This window comes from Heterocephalus glaber, unplaced genomic scaffold, assembly GCF_053883595.1.
Source record: "Heterocephalus glaber isolate CG9 unplaced genomic scaffold, H.glaber_assembly_v1.0 deba00000331, whole genome shotgun sequence".
NCBI lineage: Eukaryota > Metazoa > Chordata > Mammalia > Rodentia > Bathyergidae > Heterocephalus > Heterocephalus glaber.
Window position 1 is genome coordinate 35045179 of NW_028258142.1, and position 19816 is coordinate 35064994.

The following is a 19816-nucleotide window of genomic DNA, read 5'->3' on the forward strand; positions in this document are numbered from 1 at the left end:
TGGTTCCTGCAGTGCTGGAGCCATGACCCAAGATATCTCTATCTTCTGTCACTGCTCTTCCCACTCTCCCCGCTCCTGACTCACCAAGTGAACAGAGCTCCAAGGCCTTGCTTTCCCAGTTAGAGCTTTGGAAAGGGTTTGGATGCAAACTGGTATAAGAAAGAGGCTTTCTAGTTCCTGCTACATCTTTTAGCAACAAGGACAGAGCCATTTGCACAAGTGCCTTCAGATATCCCTGGTGGAGCTGATCTGGCCCAGGTGTGGGTTATTTGCAGGGCTGGCCCCAGGCAAAGTGTACTCAGCTCACTTTCTCCACACTTTCCCCAGACAGAAGACCCTAAGGTGGCAGTGAGTGCCGGGCCTTGAAGTTAGCATCACTTTCCCCTCAGTGCTTCCTCTTCTTTCCCTAAGACATGCCCTGGAACAAGTGTGGAGGACTTTGCATCTTGGTTTATGTTATCTCTGGCTTGTCTTTCCCTTGGGTGTTTTTATCCTGGCATACAGGCAACACAGACTTTCTGAAGTGATAAAGTAGAGTGACATCCACATGGTGGCCAGTTAAGAGCAGAGGACTTTAAGCCCATGTCAGGATTCCACTTCTCACTGGTGACTTCTTAACTGTCACCATATTGTGCCAAACACACGATCTTCTGAGTCTGAGTCTCAGATTCCTTGCTTATAAGATCAAAATATTTAGCAGTAATACTGTGCACATCCTGTGCTAAACACAGTCTAGACAGACTGATGAGCCCTTTGCCTCAGTTTCCTTATCCATCAAAGGAGAAGCTGGACGGGTAATTGCTGCAGGTCCTTTCATTCTCTGAAATATTGGCATTCTTGCCTGCAGCTTACAGTTTGCTTTCCCATTCTAGGCAGATTCTCTACATATATCCACATATGTGTTCTGGAGCAGGCAGGGCACCTGTTAGAATTCTGGCTTGGGTGAGAGGACTCCAGAAAGTTGGAGGGATACCCTCCCCCAAGTCACAGGGCCTGGGTTTCTGACTTCAGCCTTTGTCTTGCCTGGCTGCAGACTGCCCTCCTACTCCGGGCACCTGCTCCTTCCCTCTGGACCTGCACTAACCTCCTTCCTCTCCTTCTGCCTTGGACTGTTCAGACTTCCGCTATCATATCAGTGTGAAGACTTCGGATATTCCTGGGGCCAGCACGGATTCTCGGGTCTACCTTAAGCTCTATGGGGATAAATCCGACACCATCAAGCAAATTCTTCTTGTCTCTGACAACAACCTCAAGGACTATTTTGAATGTGGCCGGGTGGATGAGTTCACCCTTGAGACCCTGAACATTGGAACTGTGAGTGTCCTTCCCGTAGTCATGTGAAATGATCTTACCCATTCATCTACATACATCCACATATGTGTCCACCGCACGTGGACACTCACACATTCAAGTAGTCATGGGTGAGCCCATTTTGAAGAGAAAAAAATGCCTACTTGGGGGCTGTTAGTGAGGTATGTTGTTTTCCAGCTATGATCTACACCAACTGGAGATAATATGAACAGTGCTAACCTCCCAGAGCCACTTTGAGGACGAGATGAGTATTTTTAGTAGTTTTATCCAAAAAATGTTACTTACATGGCCAGAACCAGTGTACCTGGGTCATAGACACTGAAGAAAAGGATATCAGATACAAGAAAGACTGAAAAGTAGGACTAAAAATATTCCCCAACTCCATACCCAAGTGTGCATCAGAATTATGTTCCATGCACACATTGGGCATCCTTGGGAAATGCTGCTTTAGGGTACGGGATCCAGGAGTCTACATCTTTCAAAGTTCTGGGTGGCCCTGACATAAATGGCCTGAACATTTCTTCACAGATAAAACTGGCCATTTAAAGTGGTGAGACTGACTTCAATAGTATATTGCTGTGACAGGGAAAAGAGGCCCACACAAACTAACTCAACTTTGATTTGCACGGATTTCTATGTATTTTGAAGGGAGAACGAGGGACCAGGAGCAGGGTAAATAGGGGCTCAGTGTATCCAGGAAAGTAGAAAAATCATAAGAAATGGTAAGGGGTAGGTGGGGCCCTGGGAAACTCATCTGGTTTGCTAACCTGCACCTCTCAGAGCTAGGTTCATTCTTGTCCAGAGCCTGGAAACAGGGGCTATCCTCTGGTGTTGGCTGGAATCAATACTATATTCTTTTGACAGCCTGGGATTTTCTCATACAGGCACTGAAAGGAGGTTAGGATCATCCTAGGGGTGTGGCCTTGAGCTGTTAGAATTATGCTGGTGTTTTGTTTAAGTCTTTATAGGCCAAGGTTGAAGCTTAGTCAAGCAAGCTCTCCAGAGCCTGGCTAGGGCTTGGTCAAGGTGAGACTCTTGACTTTAATGGGGAAACACAGGTATAAACCCAGGACTTGAACTCTGAGACATCTCTGAGAAATGTCTGTGCTGGGTTGAGGATGTTCCATGGTGGAGATTGAGGAGGTTGGAGCCCCTCTGTCTGCAACATCATCTCTCCTCTCTGGAGCCCCATTTTATTTCAGGTGCTTTGTGTCCTGGAACTCTCTCCTCCCATCAACAGGCACTCTGGGCAACAACCTCGTGTCAGGCACTTATCCCTTGAGGCTAATGAACTTCAATCCAGGTTTTCCTTGATCAAATGTATTTACATTTTAGCTGAAGCAATAATTGCAGAGTAAACATGCTGTTCCCTTTACAGGATTGAAGGATTGAAGACAGCAGTTCAATGACACATCTGAGGGGAGGCCATGGCAGTGAGAGAGGGGATAGGTAGGACTTGTACCACTAAAATCCCCTCAACCAGCAGTATGGGAAACAGATCACACTGGGAACAGCAATCTAACGGCCAACTGCCTGCTCTGGGGCCCAACATTGCCATTTACTTGCCAGGCACATATTCCTTAGCCTTTTTTGTGTCAGTCTTCCTGTTTAGGACAACAGGGAGTCCTAATGGGATTATTAGTAATGAATGTATTAATAACACTTGCAAGCATGTAGTAAGTGTCTACGTTACTGAACAATTCCTCTAACTTAGGTGCCCGGTGTGGTGGAACCAAATGACAGTCCCTGCCTTAAGGAGCTTCCAGTCATATCAGATGCAGACACTTGCCCTGTCTTTACTCTTTCAGCCCATTTCTCTTTGGGACCTTCATAGTCTCAGCACCACAGAAAAACAAGGAAACTCTCCCATGTCTCTTGGCATCCACCCAAAGGGCTCTTGGTTTCCTTCCAATACTTTTGGGGGACCGGGTTCTATGCCCTTGTCTGTGATGGTCCCTCAGCTGCCTGATGATCTTGCCTGGAAGCCAGCCTCTCCTGTGCCGCTTCCTCTTCTGAAGAACTGGAAGCCCTGGTTTCAGGGAGCTATTTGTTCCCGTGCCTAGGGAGGTGGGGAATGAGGCTTAGAAGTTTCTGAACACTGCTTCTTGGGCACTTTCATTGGAATTCTCTTCCAGATCAACCGGCTGGTGATTGGGCATGACAGCACGGGCCTGCATGCAAGCTGGTTCCTGGGCAGTGTCCAGATTCGAGTGCCCCGCCAAGGCAAACAGTACACCTTCCCTGCAAACCGCTGGCTGGACAAGAACCAGGCTGATGGGCGCCTGGAGGTGGAGCTCTACCCCAGCGAGGTTGTGGAGATCCAGAAATGTATGGAGAAGGCCGGGTAGAAACATGCGCAAATAGAGCTGGGGGTGATGGGGTGGGGGTGGGGACTATGGAGCAAATGGGTCTTTCTCCAAGTGATAGGGAGAGGGAGGGCTGTGGGGAACTAATGGGAGCCTTCAAGTGTTTCTTGTACCATGTTTCTGGAAGGTAGCTGGGGCTCATTTTACAGATGCGAAGACTGTTTGGAACTTTTATTCTGGAATAAAGGCAGCAAATGATATTATTAAGAAATGCAGGGCCGGGGATTTAGCTTAGTGGTTCCACCGCCTGCCTCGCAAGCACAAGGTCCCAAGTTCGATCCCCGGTACCAAAAAAAAAGAAAAAAAAAAAGAAATGCATAGTTTGAACTCTATAGAGAGGAGTTTAAAGTATAGTCCCTGTCTTCCCTTGGAAAGACTAGCTGGAAAGATAAAACATTTTGTTCATTTATTCATTAAACATCTATTGTGATGTCTCTGTGCCAGCCCCATTCTGGGCTCTGTGGAGACATCTGTGTGCAAGAGACAAAGCCCTCCCGTAGTTGCAGTGAGAAGTCTGATGCCAATCTGCTATCTGACTCTGTTTTTTTCCACTCTCTAAATCCACTCTAAGCTCATCTTTATTTCTGACACTCTGAAATTGTCAGAGTGCTTTTTGTGATTTTACTTCTATCCATTGTTCTGGAAACTCATGGGAATCCTCAGTCTTGAAGTATTTTTGCTTTTTGAGTTTCCATGTTGTGTGTCCAACAATTTCCAATTTTATTTCCTCTGTTGTTTCTAGTACTGAACTCTTGTTTGGATATTAAATTTCCTCTGACTTCTTACTTTTTCTCTGTCATTTGACTTTTTGTCCTTGAGGAATTTGCTTTCTGCTTTTAGGAAATGTCCTTGACTTTATCCTTGCTGTTGAATATTTTATTTCAGGCTGCCATATTTTGATTGCTAACAACTTAGTATCATTTTCTAAATGCTCATGATTCCCCTTCCTCATTGTTTATGATGGTGACAGTCTGTGGTGGCAAGAACTGAGGGAGGAAAGGGAGTCAGAGCTCCCTCAGTGAGGGTTGCCGGCTTTCACAGAGTGCCTGGCTGTCCATTCACCCTTGCACCTGCTCTTAGCTGAATCTAGTATCTCTAGTTCAGCCTCTTCAGGCTCTCAGCCAGTCCTCTTCAGTTCCCAAGTCTTCCATTGCCATGGTAATAAAGATTGTCTTATTGAAAATAACACTCTTTACTTGACAAGAAATCATGATGTTGTCTTATAACACTGTCCAGAGGGCCAGCCCTATCACAGTCACACTGACAGACAGTGTGGTGCCATAGTCCTTCTGGGAGACACTTTGCACTCCATCAGGACTTACCCTCTACCAGCGCGTGTCTGTAACTCATTTCTACCCTCCATCACCTTGATAAGTGGTACTAGTTTAAAGGTGAGGGGATGAGAAAGAGGGAGCCAAACTCACTCTTTCATAATGGCACCAATCCCACCCTCATGACTTCATCAAATCTCAAAGGCTCCAGCTCCTACAATAGCAGTTAAATTTCAGAATGAGTTTTGCAGGGGACAAACATTTAAACCACAGCAGGTAGATAGAAAACAGGGAATGTCCTCTCTTACAGTGAGTCCTCCTTATTCCTATCCAGGGACACATGGATGGCCAGACTGATGGCAGAGGTTTGCCATATTCTTTACCTACACAGTTCCCCTAAGTTTCTCTTTTCCATCTGTAAAATGGAAATGATTATACTTACTCAGATGTTGGGGAGAAGGTTATATAAGATGATGACCAAGAAGCACCAGGCATGTGGGAGAGGCTCTGAAAATGTTTGTTTTGTTACTGTAGTTGTTGTTATTATTACTAAATGTCCCATTTCTCCCACATGTGCCCACCCAGTGGTCCACTATGAGACTGAGATTTGGACAGGGGATGTGGGTGGTGCAGGCACCACTGCCAGAGTCTACATGCAGATCTATGGTGAGAAAGGCAAGACTGAAGTGTTCTTCCTCTCCAGCCGCGCAAAAGTGTTTGATCGGGCATCCAAGGATGTGTTCCAGGTGTGTGGGGGCAAGACAGCAGGGTGCCAGCAGCGAGCCCAGAGGCCACCAGGATGGTTCCCTGGGTGTTCTTATTTCCTCAGCTAACACTCATGGGAGAATGGACTGCCCCTCCAGCCAATTGAGGACTAGTTGGACAAGGATTCTCTTGGCTTCCTGAAAGTTCCTGGGCACAGCTAACCTGGGTGTAGAGTTTTTTAACTGGGATTGAATACCTGGTGTTTTGGCCAATTTCTACCTTGTAAACTTGGACAGTAATATCCTCTCACTGTTCCTGAGTTTTGGGCTTGAAATGAGGGTATTGGGTTATATCAAGGGTTCTCATTCTTGGCCTCATGTTCAAGTCACCTGGGAACTTTAAGAAAAGGTACTGCTTAGCCCACACCTCTACCAGTTAAATCGGAGTCTCTGGAGGTGGGATGCATTTTCTGACATGTCTTTCATTTAAAGTTTACCAGTGATACTAACATGTTGCCAATTCTGAGATTTATGGAATAGGTGATTCTCATTTAACCCAAGATGTCATAAGGGATGGGGTCCCTCCACTTACTCCCCAGTTTGTGACTCCAATGCCAGGGTCATGCTTCTCAGGCAGAACCTGGGAGATGGTGGAGTTTCATGCCATGTTCGGAGTGTTCCAGGCCTCTTCATTTACTTTTGTAAAACTCTTTATGAAAGGAAAAATGATGTGCATGTGAGCATGTTGTTGACAGTATAAGACAAAGTAAGGGGAGTGGCCCTTGAGTGGTACATGAATATTTTATGTTGTACCTGATAGCGTCTGTGTGTGCATGCACATGTGTGTGCATCCGTGTGTGTGGAGGGAGCATGTTCATGCTGGGTGCTCTATGTGTGTTCATATGCCACAGGCATGTTGGCCTTCAGCAAACAGTCCTTACCCCATCCCCAAAGGGAAGGTCCTGGTTGACTTGGGACCAGGCCAGGCTCACAGGTGTTTCATTGAGCTGGAGGTGCCTCATTGAGATCCTCATACACTGCTGAGAAGGCTAAGGCCCATGTATTTGACTTCCTGAGCTTCAGTTAAAATCTAACTTTGTAGTACCTGCTTGGCTTGCTTGACCATCCTTATAATAATCAAAAGAGTCAATGTCAGGGAATGTTATGGAGTTGCGACCCAGCAGTGTACCTTTCAGAGGCCAGCTCACTGGGTGTGGTGGATGCAGGTTCAGCTAGGCAAACAGATGCAAAGATGTGGCATGACAAGCAGGTCTCTTTGAGGAATGTGGTCATGGGGGTGCCATGACCCAGGAAACATGGGGGAGGAGAGCTAATGGGCTGAAGAAATGACTTACCAGGCCCAGTGCCCATACCCCAAGTAACTGAAGATAAATTCTGCTTTTTCTGGACCCTGGGCTCTATCTGGACTGGGGAATTTTCTCACAAAACTGGCTTGGCCACACTGTGGATTCATAGACTTGAGGTCAGGAGACCTGTATTCTTGTCTAGGTCTGGAACTGAATTATGGGACACTGAGTAACTAGGGAACAGACTTGAGCTCTAGTTTCCCTGGAACTCAGTAGGGATAACTTGTTAGACCAGGTTTTAAGAAGGGTCAAATACACAACCAGCAGCAGCATCAGAGTGCTTAAGAGGAGCCCCACTAGAAAGGACCTCATGAGAACTTGCCCCCGGAGGTGTGCAAGGACCAGAGTTCATCTGAGTGCAGGTGCTTCCTGTAGTGTGGCATTCAGGACAGAGTAACAATGTGATCTGAGGCTGAGGACCCATCCATACTGCCCTCCGACCAGTAGGGAGAGTCACAAAATGGTGTTTCTCTTAAGAAACTCACAGCTTGATAGGACAAAGAGGACATCCAGGGTAGGCCAGGACTGGAGCCAAGTTCTGGGACCCTCCTGAACAAGGAGGGAGGAGACAGGCAGATAAACAGGCTATGTGCTTGGAAAGGATCCGGGGTTTCTAAGGTCACAGGTAAGATTTTTTTTAAAAAAAAAGAACACTTATTTTTTGGCTTGTCACAAAGGTTGTATATGTTTAATACTGAAAAAATTTGGAGAACACAGAAAAGCACAAAGTTTTAAAATTAAAGTAATAATAAAGTAGAGGACTGAATGAACAGTTTGTTTAGAGGTGAGGGAATAAAGGCAGGCAGGTGAGGGAACTATGTAAGCAAAGACATGGAATTAGGAATCCTAGGAATGAGTGCTGTGTGTGTGTGTGTGTGTGTGTGTGTGTGTGTGTGTATGTGCATGCACATGTGCTCATGCACACATGATCGAAAGGAAGACAGAAACAGGGAGACCAGCTTGACCACCACAGCAGTTAGAAGGAATTAAGTTTGGGGGCCAGGCCAGGCTAAGGAGCAAGGCTGGGTGTGGTTGGAGAGAGAGGGGTTGCTTCTAAGAGCAAAAGTTTCAGTCTCTGCTGCAGCCCAGCACCCAGGCCCTGGGCCTGGCTATGTTGGGGAGGCAGGGAGGACACCAAGGGCGACCCCAACCACTTCCCTGCTTTGCTCAGCTGGAGGCGGCAGACGTGGGCGAAATCTACAAGATCCGTCTGGGGCACACAGGTGAGGGCTTTGGGCCCAGCTGGTTTGTGGACATGGTGTGGCTGCGGCACCTGGTGGTGCAGGAAAAGGACCTGACGCCCGAGGAAGAGGCTCAGAGGAAGAAGGAAAAGGACAAGCTCCAGCAGCTGCTCAAGAAGGAGCAGCTGAAGGCCAAGCTGCAGAGGAAAAAGAAGAAGAAGAAGGGCAGTGATGAGGAGGATGAGGGTGAGGAAGAAGAGTCCTCATCAGAGGAGTCCTCATCTGAAGAGGAGGAAGAGGAAGAGACTGAGGAGGAGGAGGAAGAGGAGGAGTTTGGGCCAGGCATGCAGGAGGCGATTGAGCAGTACAAGTTTGAAGTCCATCGCTGGCTGGCCCGAGGCAAGGAGGACAATGAGCTTGTGGTGGAGCTGGTGCCAGCAGGCCGGCCGGGTCCTGAGCGTAAGCCTTCGGGGCCATACATCCTCTAAAGGGACCAGGGAGGGGTCAAGGGTAACTCCATTTCCTTCACATGAAGGCCACAGAGGTGGGAACCCATCATGGTTCCCAAAGAGCTCTCCTGATCGGCATCTGAAAAGCCACCACAGACAGTTCTGTTTGGGGCTAAGCATTGCCCTTGTCCCAGGGATCTCAGGAGAAGTCAATGACAGTGGGAGGAGCTCTGTAACAACTGGATATAACTAAATGTGGGGGTCATAAGGTTGGAGGGTTGTGAGGCCAAATGTTGCTCTTGGTCTCATGTTCAAGGGAAGTCTTGGGTTGGGGGCAGGCAAGTTCAGACAAGTTTAGTGTAGATATATGGTAGATCCTTCCTACTGTGAAAATCTGCATGAAACTGTGAGGCTGGGCTTCAGCCCACCTCATAGCCCTGTGTCCTCAATCCTGCATCTTTCTTTGCCTCTAGCCAACACCTATGAGGTCCAGGTGATCACAGGGAATGTGCCCAAGGCTGGCACTGATGCCAACGTCTATCTGACAATCTACGGTGAGGAGTATGGAGACACAGGCGAGCGGCCCCTGAAGAAGTCGGACAAGTCCAACAAGTTTGAGCAGGGGCAGGTAGAGTGAGGGCTCTCTGGCCTCTGGGTCTGGTGGGGGGGCTCAGATATAGGGCATGGTGCCCTCTGATGACAGCTCCTCCAGCATGATATCTGCTGTGCTTCTGGCAGGGTGCTTCCCTCAGTCCAACGTAGTTTGATGGCAGTGTCTCTTCTGTAAGCACTAATGCTTTGGGGAAGGGCGAAAAAAGTACAGGCAGGGTTCCAATGCATGGAGCTCATAGGCTAGCTGATCCTTGGGAACAACTAGAGAGTAGTATGCAGCATCAGGTTCTCAGATGCTGAGTAGGCTCACTGTTTAACATGGTGCTGTGGGGACGACTAGGTGGGCAATGTATAAAGATGACAGTAAAGGATATTTGCAGAAAATAGGACTGCAGAAGCAAAGATGTGGAGGGTCAGTGTGAGAACAGTGTGTTTCTCCCTGAGCAGTGGTTGGTGACTTACAGTGGATAAGCTTGGATAAGACCAATAGTACATGCATGTGAGACAGGCTAAGAAGTCTGAACTACACCCTGAGGCAGTAGGAAGCTGTGAAATAAATGCATGTACCTCTCTCTACAAGCATAGGGAAAAGCATGAAAAATAAAGCTGCTATTTTTCTCTTTTAAGATTTTGCATATCCTGAAACCAGACTCTCTCTTCAACCTAGAGGAAGAAAAGCAATGAACCAAATCCATTAAAATACTTATAGGCAGATTATTTGTTTTGTACTCCCCCCCTCAAGTTTTCTTTCAACACTTCTTCTTATGACTTGGGATCAGGGTTTATGTCTGCATTTCTTTGCTCTCCATGAAAAACAATAGCCACTTTATCCCTGGGATGGGGCAATATCGTTTTAAAGGACAAAACTGATATAATTGGTAAAATTTGAATATGGACTTTATATTAGGTAATAGTACAGTCACATGTTGTGTAACAGCAATTGGCATATATCACAGTAATCCCATAAGACTATACCACCTAGTGACATTGTAGCCATCTTGGTTTGTGTAAGTATACTATATGATGTTTGCATAATGACAAACATCATCTAGCAGCATATTTATTAGAACATATCCATGTCATTATATGATAAATGCCTGTGTTTTGTTGATGTTGACTGTGTTGTGTTGACGTTCAGAATGTTAAGTTTCTTGAATTTGATCATTGCTCTGGGATTATATGAGTGTCCTTGTTCTTTGCAATTCCACGCTGAAATATTTAGGGGTGAAAGATCATGGTATCTGCACTTATTTTCAGTCGATTCAGAAAAAAATAAGGAGGAAAGGAGTGGAGAGGTGAGGAGAGGGAAGAGAGAAGAGAGAGTAGCATAGCAAATATTCAAAATGTAGATGAAGGTGTGAAAACTTTCATTGTACTATTTGTACATACTTTTTCTGAAGATTTGAAATTTTTTTCAAAATAAAGAGTCAAAAATCTATAGCCAAGAAAATGCCATTCATCTGTGGGGTCCCAATGTGGTCTGCTTCCTCCAGTGCAAATGGAGGCTCACATACATGTGTGTGGTTCACACCCACCCTCCCACCTACGTGGGCAGCAAGTCCAAGTCTTCTGTTTCTCTTAATCACTTTGAATTTGCACAGGACTGGCTCATAGTAAGTGCTTAATAGAAATTTATGGTTGAAGGAGATGATATACAAGTTCACACACAAGCCCAAGGTCTCAGTGCACCCTGTGCCCAACATGCACGCGTGCATGCGCACGCACACACACACACACACACACACACACCCCCCACAACTGCAGACTGTCCTTTGCCTCTCTCTCTCTCTCTACCTTCCTGGAAACAGTGAGGGTGAGACGATCCCTTGGGAGGGATAGGTTGAAAAAACAATAGCACAGAACAAACACCAGACTAATGAACTACATGGTCCATCCTCCCCACTCCTGGTTGTTTTCGATCTTATTGTCCACCTCTGGAAGATGGAGCTGATGGCAAGGGAAGGAGGGGTTGGTCTTAGCCCTATGAGTGCTACTCTCCTCCTTCCTAGACAGACACCTTCACCATCTATGCCATTGACCTGGGGGCTCTGACCAAGATACGGATTCGGCATGACAACGCAGGCAACAGACCAGGGTGGTTCCTGGACAGAATAGACATCACTGACATGAACAGTGAGACCACGTGAGTGAGGCTGGGGTGGGGGGAGGGGGCCTTACCTGCCACTAAGATTGTCCTAGAGAGAGGACTGAGGGTGGGTGATGGAGGCCTGAGGACGAGGGTAGGTTGGCTGTGATACCTACAAACCCAAGATGGGTTTGACTCATGTAGTAGGCTGAGCAGACACTGCCTATTCCCCTTCTCTATCATTGCACAGCCTTCCCAGGGCATCTCATCCTGTCAGATGACAGTCTGGTAGTACATCCACTCCAGGAGTGCCTGCTCACCCATTCCGAGAGGTCAGATCTTCAGTCCCTCATCGCTTCTCGGCCTTTTGGCTAAGATCAAGTGTAGATCTTCAGTCCCTGTCAGCCCTCTCCTGGCCTAGTCTCCATGTTCAGGCTTCACACACTCAGAGACTCTCCATGGAGAAAGCAACTTCCAGCACCTTGTTTTAAAGTTTTAGACCAGGGATCAGCAACCTTTCCCATAAAGGTTATATGCAAAATGTTTCTACCTTTTTTTTTCCTATTCGCCTCTCCTGTCAAGTCCCCCCCCCACCCTATATACAAAAGCTTTATTTCCATTTTTTCCTTCCATTTTCACTTTTTTTCTTTTCCCTTCCTTCCTTTCCCCCTCCCCCTCCTTTGTTGCCCTTCCCATTTTAACATTGTTTTCCCATTTCCCAATATCTATTATACATTTTAGTCCTTATTTCCACTTCCAGTTTCTCACACCAGAGAAACAATGTGGTATTTAAACATGTGTGTCCAATTTACTTCACTTAAGAGTATAGTCTCAAGGTGCATCCATTTAGCTATAACTGTCTCAAGCTCATCCTTCTTTATGGCAGAGTAGTGCTCCATTGTATTAAAAAATCACATCTCCTTTATCCATTTGCTAGTTGATGGGCATTTGGGCTATTTCCAAGATTTAGCTATTATAAATTGTGCTGCTATAAACAGGGGTGTGCATATATCGCTGTGGTATGATGCTGTTAATTCTCTCAGAAAAATAACAAGAAGAGGAATAGCTGGGTCAAATGGAACCTCTAGTTTTAGTTTTTTGAGGAATCTCCACACTGATTTCCATGGTGGTTGCACCAGTCTACACTCCCACCAACAGTGGAAAAGGATTCCCTTTTCCCCCACAGCCCCTCTGGCATTTGTTATTGATTGATTTCTTGATAGCAGGCATTCTTTCTGTAGTGAGATGGAATCTCAGTGTTGTTTTAATTTGTTTTTTTGTTTGGTTTTCTTCCCCTCCCCCCCATTAAGTTTATTGGTACATTTTTGGTATAAAGTACAGTTACATTCATCATTGGGATCTTGTACCATTACATGAGCATCTTGGTTCTTTTTTTTCCCCTTCCCTTGCCCTCCCTTCACCCCCCCTTCCCTATTTGCAAAGACTTTGTTTCCATTTTTTTCCTTTTCTCAAATTTTTTCTTTTCCCTTCTTTCCTTTCGCCTACCCCTCCCACTTCCCCTGCTCCTTTAGACATTTACTTCCTGTTACACAATATCAATTATACATTTTTTAAATTACAATATCAAGATCTAGGAGACATTACCACAGATTTTACAGAATTTAAAAGGATATAGAAGGCATATTACAAAAATCTGTTTTGAAATAAATTTGACAACTTCTAAGAAGTACCTTGGAAGACAAATTAATGAAACCAACTCTGGAGGAAATATAAAATTTGAATAGCACCTATTAAAGAAAGTATATTCCTAGCTTGAAAACCTACCTATATGACAACAACAGGCTCATATACATTTTAACTGATAAATTATATCAAACAATTAAACCAGAAAAAAGAAGGAACACTTCTTCCCTCATTTTAGGAAATCAACATTGTGCTAATCCTAAAACTGGATAAAGATAATAGAAGAAAAAAGTATGAACATAGATAGAAATTTGTTTGACAAAACAATTAGAAGTCAGATCTGGCAGGATGTAGAAAGTGGTTTTGTTATAGGGATGGCAGTGTTGGTTCAGCATTGGAAGATCCACCCCCAAAAGTCATCATTTTAACAGAGGAAAGGAAAAAGCCATATGATCTTTCACTAGTTGGAGAAAAAGTATTGGACTAAATTCTACAGCTGTTCATGGTAAAATCTATCAGGAGATTAGAAGTAGAACAGAACCTTCTCAACAGATTAAAGACATATACTCCATACTTCCAGCGAGAACGCCTTATGTGAATGGAGAAGATACAATGCTTTCTCCTTAAGGTGGGGAACAAGGGCAGATATGCTTACTCTTTATCTGTCCATTAAACTTTGAAACCTAGTCCCCACCAAAATAGCCTGGCAATAAAATGACACAATTAGGATAGGATTGGCACGGTAGAAGCAAAATCTTTATAGGTAGACAAAATGATCATCTACAGAGAAAATACTAAGAAATCTCTAGGAACCCCTAGAACTTGTATTTGAATTTAGCAGGATTAGAAAACACAAGGTATATATAAAAATTCAGGTCTATGTATACTTGCTATAAATCAAGAATTGGATATTGAAACTTAAAAGTTATGTAGGAGTACAAAGGACCTAGAAAAGTTAAAAAAAAACAGTGTTGGAAGACGTTTAGTACCTAATTTTAAGACTTCTTCTAAACCTACAATAATCAAGGCAATGTTGGTGTAAGGAAAGACATGTAGATCATTTGAATAAAACAGAGAATATAGAAATAGAACCACACATATATGGTCCACTGAGTTTTGTAAGATTATTTAACATTAGCCTTTTATAGAATATAAACTCAATTCAAGAGCTGAGGAAGAGATAGTGTTTTCAGCAAACAGCACTAGAACACCTGGTATCTGTATACAAAAAATTAACCTCAACCATTTATTTCCATACATGAAAATCACTTGAAGGGATCTATGAACCTAAATATGAGAGCCTAAAAGTATAAAACTTTAAGAAGAAATTATAAGGGAAAATATTTATGAATTCAGGGTAGGCAAGAACTACCTAGGATACAAAAAACATGATGTATAAAAGAAAAAATTGATAAATGAGATTCCATCAAAATTTAGAACTTTAAATGACATCATTAAAATGAAAAGTAGTCCTTAAACAGACCATAGTTCCAATGCATATAACCTATGACCAGAATATTTAAAGAATTCTTAGAGCTCATTAATAGACAACCCAATTAAAAAGTAGACATAAGAAGGTGATAAATAGGAGTACAGCACAAGGAAAGGTGTGCAACTCTAGAATCAGAAAAATACTAATCAGTACAATAACAAGATTGAATTATACACTCATTAGTGAGATGAAGTTCAAAGTTTTAAAAGCCTTGTCATGACTTTTTCTTTTTGTTGGATTCTCCTGCTTTGCATTTAATTTGTCACGCCCAATGGATTCATTCTTCTGGGTTTCCTGGGGTTGTGATCCTCATTGTCTTTTCCTAGGGTATTGTCTAAAATTTTTTGGAGTGCAGGTTTGATATTCACGAAGTTCCTGAGGTGCTCTTTATCATGAAAGTATCTTATTTCTCCATCCATTTTGAAAGATAGTTTTGCAGGGTACATCAATCTGGGTTGGAGGCTGTTTTCCTTTAGGGCTTGAAATCCCTCACTCCAAGCTCTTCTTGCCTTGAGGGTTTGCATTGAGAAGTCTGCTGTGATTCTGATGGGCTTTCCTTTGTATGTGATTTGTTTCTTTTCTCTCACTGCTTGTAGAATTTTGTTCTTCTATTGGATTTCTGGAATCCTATGATATGCCTATGTGTAGATTTTTTTTGATCAAGGCTATTTGGAGTCCTATATGCCTCACTTATCTGTATCTCAAATTCTTTTCCCCTCCTTGGGAAGTTTTCTGCCATCACTTCTGTGAACAGTTTTTTTTATGTCATCTGCACTCTCTCCTTTTTCTTCATTGATTCCAGTCAGTCTTATGTTATTCTTCTTTGCATCATCTAGCAGCTGCTGGATTGATTTCTCGTGTTCCTTTACAATTTTAAAGCAATTTTTCTTTTCCTGGTTACTAATTGCAATCTTTTTTTCTATATCTGAAATTCTATCCTCACATTGGTTCATTCTGCTGCACAGACTTTCAGTGGAGTTTTTAATCTCTTGGAAATCTATTTGCATCTGTTTTATGGATTCCATTTGTTTCCTATGTTGGGATTCCATCATGTTCCTCAGATCCTCTATTTTTTTCTCTGTGTCCTCTCTAGATTTATTAATCATGTCTTGCACCATGAGCAAAATCTTTGCTGTTATTGGAGTAATTATTTCTGATTTCATTTTTCCCAGATCCTCTTTTGTTGCCAGTTCAGAGAGTCCAGGTGGTTGAGTATCAGATTGTTCCATCTCATTTCCCTTTGGGGTTGCTGTAGGTGATCCAGAAGTCTGTTTTTGAGATTTGTTTACATGTTTTCTCATTTCCACGAGGGGGCGGGGTTGCTTCTGGCACCTGCGTGGCTCACCTTCTCTGCCCTAGGAGCTTGGGATGGCAGCGGGGGAGCTTCCTTCTGGGTTCTGGGACCAACTCACTTTCTCTGCCTTAGGAGCTTGGGATGGCAGCCAGTGATGTTTTAATTTGTATGTCTCAAATGACCAGTGGTGTTGAAGATTTTTTTCATATATTTATTTGCTGTTTCTACTCTTCATGAAAAGTGTCTATTCATTTCAGATGCTCATTTTTGGATTAAGTCTTTAAATTTGGGGAATCTCATTTTTTAAATTCTTTATATGTTCTAGATATTAATCCTTTGTCTGAGGAACAGCTGGCAAAGTATTTTCCCACACTGTGGGCTGTCTTTTCACACTGTTAGTGGTTTCTCTTGCTGTGCAAAAGCTTGTTCATAAGATGAGATCCCAGTTGTTGATTGTGATAGTTCCCGTGCAGCTGAAGTTTTGTTCATAAAGTCTTTGCCTATACCCATGTCTTCAAGAGTTCTACGTATTCTATCTTCCAACAGATTAAGCATTTCAGAGTGAATATTTAGATAGTTGATCCATTTCAATTTTATTTTAGTGCTTGGTCAAAGATATGGGTCTAGTTTTTAATCTTTGGCAAGTGGAAAGCCAGTTTTTCCAGCACCACTTATTAAAGAAGCTATCTTTCTTTCAGTGAAGGTATTTGGCTCCTATGTCAAAGATAAGGTGGCTGAGTATGTCCGGAGTTGTTTCTGCATCTTATAATCTGTTGCACTGATCTTCAAATCTGTTTGTTTTGCCAGTACCATCCTGTTTTTATTACAGTAGCTTTGTAGTATAATTTCAAGTCAGGGTTTGTTTGCCAGAATTGCCTTTGCTATTCTAGGTCTCTTCTGGTTCCAAATGAATTTTAGGATTGTTTTTTCTAATTCTGTGGGATATGCTGTTGGAATTTTGATCAGAATTGCACTAAATCTGTATAACAATTTGAGAAGTATGGCCATTTTCACTATATTGGTTCTTTCTTACCAAGAACAAGAGATACTTTTCCATTTTCTGATATCTTCAATCTCGTTTTTCAGTATACTATTTTTCTTTTTCTTTCTTGCTTGCTTTCTTCTTTCTTTTCTCTCTTTATATCTTTCTTTATTTCTTTATTTCTCCCTTCCTTCCTTCCTTTCCTTCTTTCTTTTTCTTTCTCTTTTTTTTGTTCCCGAGATTGAATTCAGGACCTTGCACTTGCCAGATAGGGGCAGCACTGCTTGAGCGACATCCCTGGCCCCATGTAGTTTTCAATGTAGAAGTATTTTACTTTCTTCATTAGATTGATTCCTATGTATTTCATTTTTTGGGATGCTATTGTGAAAGGTGCTATTTCTTGAATTTCTCTCCCAGTGAGTTTGTTGTTTGTGTACAGGAATGCTATTGATTTTTGTGTTGACTTTATATATAGCTACACTACTAAATTTGGTTATTAAATCTAGAAGTCTTTTGGTGAAGCTTTTGGGGTCTGCTATGTAGAGCATCATGTCATCCACAAATAATGATAATTTAACTTCTTCCTTTCCTATTCTTCTTCCTTTTATTTCATTCTCTTGTCTAATTGCTCTAGCTAATGGTCCAGAACTATATTGAATAAGAGTGGCGACTGTGGACATTCTTGCCTTGTTATTGGCTTCAGAGTGAGAGCTTCCAGTTTTAGTCCATTTAGTATGGATGTTGGCTGTTGGTGTGTCATAGAGGGCTTTTATCAGATTAAGGTAAAGACCATCTATACCAATTTTCTGTAGGGTCTTTATTATGAATGCGTGTTGGACTTTGTCAAACAGTTTTTCTGCGTCTATTGAGAGGAGCATGTGATTTTTGCCCTTGGCTCTGTTAATATAGTGTATTACATTTATTAATTTGCATATGTTAAACCATCCCTGCATCCCTGGAATGAAACCTACTTGGTCATGATGTATCATCTTCTTGATAATTTGCTGCTTTCTATTTGCCCGTATCTTTTTTTTCTTTTTTCTGGTATTGGAAATCGAACTCAGGACCTTACACTTGCCAGGCAGGCATGGCACCACTGATCTACATCCCTGGCCCTGTTTGTTAGTATCTTATTGAGGATTCTTGCATTTACATTTATTAGAGAGATTGGCTTGTAGTTCTCTTTTTTGGTTGGATCCATCTCTGGTTTTGGTACCAGGGTAATACTTGCTACCAGGAATTTGGGACTATTGCTTCCCTTTAAGTTTCATTAAAGAGTTTGACTAGAAATATTAGGTCTTTTCTAAATTTCTTGTAGAATTCAGCAGTGAATCTATCAGGACCTAGGCTTTTCTTTGTGGGTAGGTTTTTAATTACGTTTTCAATTTAACTGGCTGATATTGGTTCATTTCAAATTTTTATATCTTCTTGATTCAGTTTTGGTAATTCATATGTATCTAGCAATCTATCCATTTCTTCTGTGTTTTCCATCTTATTAGAATATAGGTTCTTGAAGTAGATATTGATCTTCTGGATATCTGTAGGATCTGTTGTGATTTCATCTTTTTCATTCCTAATGGTATGGATTTGAATCTTTTCTTTCCTTTTTTTTTGATAAAATTGGCTAAGGTTTTGTCAATTTCATTTAATCTTTTGAAGAACCATTCCCTAGTGGTCTAGTGGTTAGGATTCAGCGCTCTCTGAAAGTATCAACTCTTCGATTCATTGATTCTTTATATTTTTTCAGTCTCTAAATTAATTTCTGCTCTAATTTTTATAATTTCCTCCCTTGTATGAGCTTTGGGCTTGACTTGCTCTTCTTTTTCTAGATGCTTAAGATTCAACATTAGATTATTTATTTGAGCCCACTCTGTTTTCCTGATATTGGTATTCACCCCTATAAATTTTCCTGGTAGGACAGCTTTTGTTGTGTCCCATAAGTTCCAGTATGTTGTATTGGCATTATCATTTAATTGTAGAAACTGTCTGATTTCTTCATTAATTTCATCTTTAACCCATTGGTCATTCAGGAGGGTATTATTTAATTTCCATGTGTTTATTAAGTTCTTGGGGTTTCTTTTGCCATTGATTTCCAATTTCATTGCACTATAGTCTGATAATATGTGTAGGATAATTTCAATTTCTTTTCATTTACTTAAGCATGTGCTATGAGCTGTATGTGGTCTATTTTGGAGAACATTCCATGTGCAGCTGAGAAGAATGTGCATTCTGATGTTGTGGGGTGGAACACTCTGTAGACATCTACTAAGTCCATTTGTTTGAAAGTTTAGTTCAGTTCTAATCTTTCACTGTTGATTTTTTTGTCTAGTTGATCTGTCTACTTGTGACTGTGCAATATTGGGGTCGCCCATCAAAACTGTATTAGTGCTCATTTGATTTTTCATATCCATTAGTATTTGTTTTATACAGTTGGTGTGCTGCTATTTAGTGCAAGTATATTTATGATTGTTATCTCTTCCTCTTGGATTGTTCCCTTTACAAAGATGTAGTGACCTTCTTTGTCTCTTTTCATCAGTCTTGGCTTGAAATCCACTTTGTCTGCAAATAGAATAACTATGCCTGCTTTTTTTCCAAGTTCCTGTCACATGAAGTATTGTTTTCAATCCTTTGACTTTCAGTCTATGAAAATTTATTTTTGAATTAAATGTGTTTCTTATATGCAGCATATTGTTGGATCTTGCTTCTTGATTCATTCTGCTGGTCTTTTTCTTTTGATTAGTGAATTGAAATCATTAACATTGCCTGTCATAACTGATATGTATTGACTTATCCCTGTCATGTTATTTTCCTGTTGTTGGCTCCTTTCTTTTCTCTTCTGTTTAATTTCTTGCCTTGCCTGGTGGATTCATTCTGTTGGGGTTCATGGAGTTGTAATCTCTGTTATATCTTTCTAGAATATCCTTCAGAAAACTTTGGAGTGCTGGTTTGGTGGTCATGAATCTCTTCAGGTGTTCTTTGTCATGGAAGTATCTTATTTCTCCATCAATTTTGATAGTTTTGTGGGGTACATCAATCTGGGTTGGAGGTTGTTTGCCT

General features: G+C 42.3%; 1 protein-coding gene across 1 annotated transcript in view; it reads left to right on the plus strand.

The window, feature by feature from the left end:
- Loxhd1 (lipoxygenase homology PLAT domains 1) overlaps positions 1-19816 on the plus strand; it is a 179955-nt gene that overhangs the window by 86881 nt on the left and 73258 nt on the right. The window contains exons 16-21 of the mRNA XM_087189273.1: positions 1118-1314; positions 3447-3639; positions 5534-5694; positions 8191-8659; positions 9123-9277; positions 11271-11404. Coding sequence (XP_087045399.1) covers positions 1118-1314; positions 3447-3639; positions 5534-5694; positions 8191-8659; positions 9123-9277; positions 11271-11404 — 1309 coding nt within the window. The remainder of the gene's footprint in view (positions 1-1117; positions 1315-3446; positions 3640-5533; positions 5695-8190; positions 8660-9122; positions 9278-11270; positions 11405-19816) is intronic.